The sequence below is a fragment of the Numida meleagris genome, chromosome 6, assembly GCF_002078875.1.
Source record: "Numida meleagris isolate 19003 breed g44 Domestic line chromosome 6, NumMel1.0, whole genome shotgun sequence".
Taxonomy (NCBI): domain Eukaryota; kingdom Metazoa; phylum Chordata; class Aves; order Galliformes; family Numididae; genus Numida; species Numida meleagris.
The window spans coordinates 17,072,697-17,078,830 of NC_034414.1; the positions used below are offsets into that span (position 1 = coordinate 17,072,697).

The following is a 6,134-nucleotide window of genomic DNA, read 5'->3' on the forward strand; positions in this document are numbered from 1 at the left end:
CGTTTGCTCACTCCGCCCCTGCCCCCAGTGTGCAATGGGGGAGAGAGCTGTAAACAAACTCGTGGGGTGATATACAAACAGAAAAGGACAGAAAAGGAAAACAGTTACAGACATTCAGATGATAACTGTACATGTATATATCTCCACACAAATTCACAGCCTTTGCACAGACGTTTTGAGAAGCAAACCGGAGTAAGCTGACTCTCACCCTGCGCTTGCTGGTAGCATTTCCTCTTCTGAGGACACCTCTGTTGTGGGTGGGAAGAGGACACATGGTAAAGAGCTCCCTCTGAAACAAGAGACATCGTAGCATGGGCCTGAGTCACCTCCTGCACCTGTCTGTTCCTGTAGTCTGTAAGGACCTGCAGTGGCTGAGGGCAGGATTCACATCCCTGCTGTATGTTCCTGATGGAAGGTGCCAAGCAGCCGTCCCTGGAGTTCCATTCAAGTTGTGGAACAGGCTGTCCTTCCTCATCTGTTCTATGCCACCGCTGTGTGCCGCTGCCAGGAGGAATAGCAGCCTCCTGGATGGCAGCGCTCATCCTTCCCGAGCAGGCCAGACATTCCCACCGGGGCCTCTCAGCTGGGCCCTGAGCCCTGCTGCAGTGCCACCTGGTGCTGCCTGCAGAGCTGTAGGCCCTGCTGAGCCCTGCTCTGGGGTTCCTGCTGCCTCCTGGGCCCCGCTCTGGCCTGATGGGAGGCTGTTTTGGTGCTCTTGTGTCAGGGCAGGGCCAGAGCTCTGCAACACGACCACAGTGGGGTGGGAGCCCAGGACCCTGCTGGCATCCCTGTCCCGCACATTGCATTCCCACACACTCAGCAGGAGCCTGGCCCCACAGCCATGTTCCCAGGAGCCCCTGGAGCCCATTGAGCCATGCGGCCACGCACTGACCCTGTAGTGGGACCGGGCGCTGCCCCACATCCCAGCCCTGCGTACTGGCAGTGTTTCACTTTTGAAAGCAGCCGCACACCCGTTGCACACTTCCTCCTTCCCCAGCACCGCGCTGCACGCGGGGACACGGGCAGCGACAGGTCAGCCCTGCACCTTCCCCTGTGAAGCTGGGTTTCTGTGCTGTCTGCTCAGCAGCCAGACATCCCTAGGAATGCTGCAATCTGCAGCTATCGCTGTGTCTGCTCCTGGAGCAGCAGTACCAGAGGAGTGGAGCAGGACCCCTTCCCACGTGCTACAGGCTCGAGTCAAAGAGCATCACTTTATGCAATGTATTGCTTCTGTGCAGGTGGCATGTCAGCTGCATGTGGTTGGTGCTCACACTGGGTCCCTGCGTAGGAGAAATCATCCCCTCCTGCTTGTGCTGCAGGGCAACCACAGGGACTGCGTGTGCCCAGATGTAGGCAGTGCTGTGTCCCACCGGCTGATGTGAAGGGCTGGGCATGGCCCTCTTGTGCATGTCCACGGCAGCATGGGGACCTTATTCACACCACTGCTGCCTGGGGAACCTCAAAGGCAGCTCTAGGACCCCACCATAATGGGCTGGGCACTTGAAAACAGAGTGAGGCCCTGTTTGGGGTCACTCCTGTCCCTACGAGGACGCAATCGAAATGGGCACAGCCCCATCCCCAGCCCCAACGCAGGCACACACAGTGTACAGGCAGGCTGGCACCTCCTGGGGACACACAGGCACCAAGACCCCTTGTTGGGGCTGCGTGATGACAGAAGTGGAGCCAGACTCATATTTGGGCATGAAGCAGGTTATTGGAGGCTGGGCCCTGGCAGGCAGCAGATAACCCTGCTGATAACGGCTCCCACCGTACATCGTCGTCCCCATTGGCTCCTGCCACCAGGGACTGCCTATATATCCCCCTCCCCGTTCCGGGCTGCAGGCTGGGGCTGTGGGACACGATGGTGCCTGCCAGGGTGCTGGGGCTGCTCCTCTGCATGCAGTTCTGCATGGGTGAGTTGTGGGGAAAAGGGGATGGCTGTGGGATAGGGGAAACAGAGGAGTAGCGTTGCAGCCATGGGACGGACACCCCCAGGCTCAGCCACCTCCCCTGGTGCCCACAGGCAGCGAGGTGCTGCGGCTGGTGGATGGCGGTGGGCGCTGTGCCGGTCGGGTGGAGGTGAAGCACGAGGGAGAATGGGGCTCCGTCTGCACCTACGACATCCAGTGGGACTCACAAGGGGCTGGCGTGGTGTGCCGGCAGCTGGGCTGTGGCACGGTGGCCCATACGTCCCCATATGCCCCATTTGGTCAGGGCAAGGGACGCATCTGGCTGCATCCCTTCTTCTGCCTTGGCACTGAGGCCACCCTGCAGGACTGCCCCAACTTTGGCTGGGGCAAGCACTTCTGTGGTCACGAGTGGGACGTGGGAGTGATCTGCACAGGTAAGCTGGGGTGGCTGGGATGGAAATAACATGCCAGGACCCCTGGCCGGGGCTGAGTTTGGTCCCTGATGCAGAGGCACTGGAGCTGCGGCTGGTGGACGGCAGGAGACCCTGCGAGGGGAGAGTGGAGATGAAACTGCGGGGACGCTGGGGCACAGTTGCTGACCGTGCCTGGAATATGAATGATGCTGAGGTGGTGTGCCAGCAGCTGGGCTGTGGCTCGGCAGCTCACACCAAGTTTACCTGGCAAATTTCGCAAGTCCACAGTGCCCTAATGTTGGCCATTGTCAATTGCACTGGGAATGAGAAAGCCATCTGGGACTGCAGCATTAAGGGTTGGGGTCCCTACCATGTCCCTCGTGATTATAACGCCACTGTGGTCTGCCAAGGTGAGAGCTGGGGGCATGCGGTACTATAGGGTGTGCATTGCCCACATCCTGCAGCCCAGCAACCCACCTCTCCTAGCAGGGTTCTCCCGGCTGGCCGGAGGGGACAGCGCCTGCTCGGGGCGGCTGGAGGTGCGGCAGGGCCGCGCCTGGGTCAGCGTCTGCCATGGCCACGTGGACCTCATGGCCGCCCAGGTCGTCTGCAGGGAGCTGGGCTGCGGTACAGCACTGGCCCTACCCGGGGCTGGGCATTTTGGAGCAGCAGCGGGGCCATTCTGGGATGGCACCTTTGAGTGCAATGGAACTGAGCTCCTCCTCTCTGCTTGCAAGCGGGGGCCTCCCCACATCAAGAACTGCACCCAACCTGCTGCCATCATCTGCTCTCGTAAGCACTGGTGCTGTGGGGGTGCATCTGCCCCATGCAGTGTGGTGTCCCCAGGGGTCCCTCGCTCCTCCAACCCCAGCACTCTCTCTCTGCTGCAGCCTACACTGGGTTCCGGCTGGCAGATGGAGACTCAAACTGCACTGGGCGGGTAGAGGTGGAGGCACGAGGGGTTTGGAGGCCCCTGTGTGCCACTGCCTGGGACCTGCCTGATGCCCACGTCCTCTGCCGCCACCTGGGCTGTGGTTCCACTGTCTCCCTGCCCCCACCAGGCCATTTTGGGATGGGGACAGGGACACTGCAGCGTGATGCCCTCAGCTGCAGCGGGAGTGAGCAGCACCCAGGCGAGTGCCCCGTGGAGGTGCTGGGGCAGCCTGCCTGCCCCCCCAGACACACCGCTGCCGTCAGCTGCTCAGGTGGGTAAGGAGGCCAAGAGTAACCCCAGCAGGTGGGGAGCACTGCCCATCCCCACAGCACAACGAGGTGTCTGTTGCAGGTGTCACTGAACCCCTGCGGCTCCACGGTGGGGAGAGTCGGTGCGACGGACGGCTGGAGGTGGCCATGAGCCCCGGTGTCTGGGCCCGCGTGTCTGTGGGGCTGTGGCACAATGGCACTGCCACCGTGGCGTGCCGGCAGCTGGACTGTGGTGTGCCTGAGAAAATATATGCTGCGCCGGCCACCAACTCGGGCCCCATGGAGCTGCAGGAGCTGCAATGTATTGGCACGGAGGAGCTCCTGACACAGTGTAATGCCTCAGGGATGGTCACCGAGCCCAGCCACAGCCATGAGGAGTTGTCCATTGTTTGCTCAGGTGAGTGCACTGGGAAGGGCCGTGGTCATCACGCTGCCATCCCCTGCACCATAATGACCATCCCATGCAGGCAGCCGGCAGCTGAGGCTGACAGGAGGCCCTGGGCGCTGCGCCGGCAGGGTGGAGGTGTACAGCGAGGGCACCTGGGGCACCGTCTGCCAGGACACCTGGACCCTGCTGGATGCCACCGTCGTCTGCCGCCAGCTGGGCTGCGGATGGGCTCTGGAGGCAGCTGGCTCCGAGCACTTTGGGCCTGGCACTGGGACACTATGGTCAGGTGCTGGGGGCTGCTCCGGGATGGAGGATGCTCTCTGGCACTGCCCAGCCCCAGTGCAGCGTGGCTGCCAGCTTGGTGGAGGTGCGGGTGCCGTGTGCTCAGGTGAGTGCCACCATCCCTCTGGATGGGAGCAGTCCCACCACCCTCAGGCTGCAGTGATCCCCTGACCTCGTTGCAGGGCTGCTGGACCTGCGGCTGACGGGGGAAAGCAGCAGATGCAGAGGGTACCTGGAAGTGCTGCATGAGGGAACATGGGGTCGTGTTTGCGCCAATGGCACCAGCTCTGCCACAGCCAGTGCCGTCTGCCGCCAGCTGGGATGCGGCACTGGGGGGAGGCTGGCATTTGTCCAAGCACAGGGCTCAGATCCTGCCTGGCTGAGCTGGGTGAGTTGTGAGGAGGGGGCCCGCTCGCTCTGGCGCTGCCCCTCAGCGCCCTGGCAGCTGCAGGAATGCGACCCCACTGGAATCACGCACATCATATGCGAAGAGGACACCAGCGACAGGAGTGAGGCCACCAGCCCAACCCCAGGTATCAGCTGCCACGACAGAGACACCTCACCAAATGGCTCTGTCCATGCTCACTGTCCTCTAACCGCTGCCATGGGATCCCCACGATGCCTCACGCTTCCCATCACTGCCCCACAGTTCTCACCCACAGCGCTGCCCCACTCACAGCAGCAACAAGGAGCGTGTCCGCACTCACAGTCCTGTGCGTGATCCTGGGGATGCTGCTGTGCCTGGCCCTGGCCGCCCTGGCTGTGCAGACACACCGCACACAGGCCCAGTGCCAAGGTGGGCACTGATCTGGGGGTCCCCCACCACGGGGCAGCACCTTGGAGACATCGGGGACACCGGTGCCATTCATGCTGCCTTGCAGGCCCCAGCAAGGATGCTGCCTCCGAGGTTGTGTATGAGGAGCTTGACTACAGCCTGATGCCCGAGTACCAGGAGGTGCCCAGCCACACAGGTGAGAGCAGGATGATCTCCAAGGCCAGGGGCTGCCCCCATCCGCTTTCATCTCCCCAACACCCTTCTTCCCCTCCAGGCTCCCTGTCCCAAGGCTCAGGAACAAAGCTGTCAGATCACCCCAGGGATGGCACTGAGGAGAATGACCTCCAGGTGTCCCCAGGTAGGGGCACAGGCACAGAGGTGCACTGGGAGGACAGAAAGGCACCGGGCAGCCATCTGAGGGGGACGCAGCCAAACAGTGCAGATGGGGAGGCGAGGGCACGCAGCCCCTCCTGGCTGTGTCCTCACCACCGGCCCCTCTGTGCCTTTCACAGACCCCCCTGCCCAGCCCCAGCACAGCCCCTCGCATGGCTACGACGATGCTATGGCTGTGCTGGAGGTGTCCCCCTCTTCCCATACTGGGGATGCCCCAGCACAGCCCCCCGAGGATATGGGTTATGACGATGTTGCTGTCAGCACCCTGGGGACATCGCTGTGAAGAAGCCCTGGGGACATGGCTGGATCAGGAGCCTCTCTCCACAAAATCGGGTGGCTCTGGCCTTGGCAGCATCACCTCTCCCTGCCTGGTGCTGCAGAACAGGAGCAAACTGTTCAATTCTCCTTCCTCCACCTGGGACACAACAGCTTGTCAGCTTTTTCAAAATTATTTTCTCTAACTCCTTCCTTATGAGTATCTCTTCTTTATTAAAACCCCCAATCTGAGTGGAAACTCACTTCCAGCCTTGGCTCCTCTACTCACGTCCATCAGCCATTCCTTGGGGTCGTAGAGTAAATCTGGATTACAGAGACATCCCCTTCGACAAGGCTGGATGTGGCTCTAGGCAGCCTGGTCTAGTGGTTGGCAAGCCTGACCACAGCAGGGGGATTGAAACTAGATGACATTTGAGGTCTGTCAACAGATTACGGGCGTTCGGCCCGGCTCCGTGACAAAGGGGACGGGAGACCCACGGGCCCACGCCCCAGGA

At 61.6% G+C, this 6,134-nt stretch overlaps 1 protein-coding gene across 4 annotated transcripts; it reads left to right on the plus strand.

The window, feature by feature from the left end:
- Positions 297 to 5,858, plus strand: LOC110401659 (deleted in malignant brain tumors 1 protein-like). Of its 4 annotated transcripts, XR_002440519.1 has the most exons (8): positions 1,846 to 1,913; positions 2,024 to 2,344; positions 2,419 to 2,733; positions 2,813 to 3,528; positions 3,609 to 3,923; positions 3,994 to 4,302; positions 4,379 to 4,992; positions 5,078 to 5,164. XR_002440519.1 is itself a non-coding variant. In XM_021403010.1 (5 exons), the coding sequence occupies exons 1-5, from the start codon at positions 1,862 to 1,864 to the stop codon at positions 5,645 to 5,647; spliced, it is 711 nt and encodes a 236-aa protein (XP_021258685.1). In that variant the 5' UTR covers positions 297 to 1,861; the 3' UTR covers positions 5,648 to 5,858. The 4 variants fall into 4 exon arrangements, 1 of the variants encoding a protein (XP_021258685.1); XR_002440517.1 differs by lacking the exon at positions 1,846 to 1,913 and having other exon boundaries at positions 2,256 to 2,344; XR_002440518.1 differs by lacking the exons at positions 1,846 to 1,913; positions 2,024 to 2,344 and having other exon boundaries at positions 2,367 to 2,733.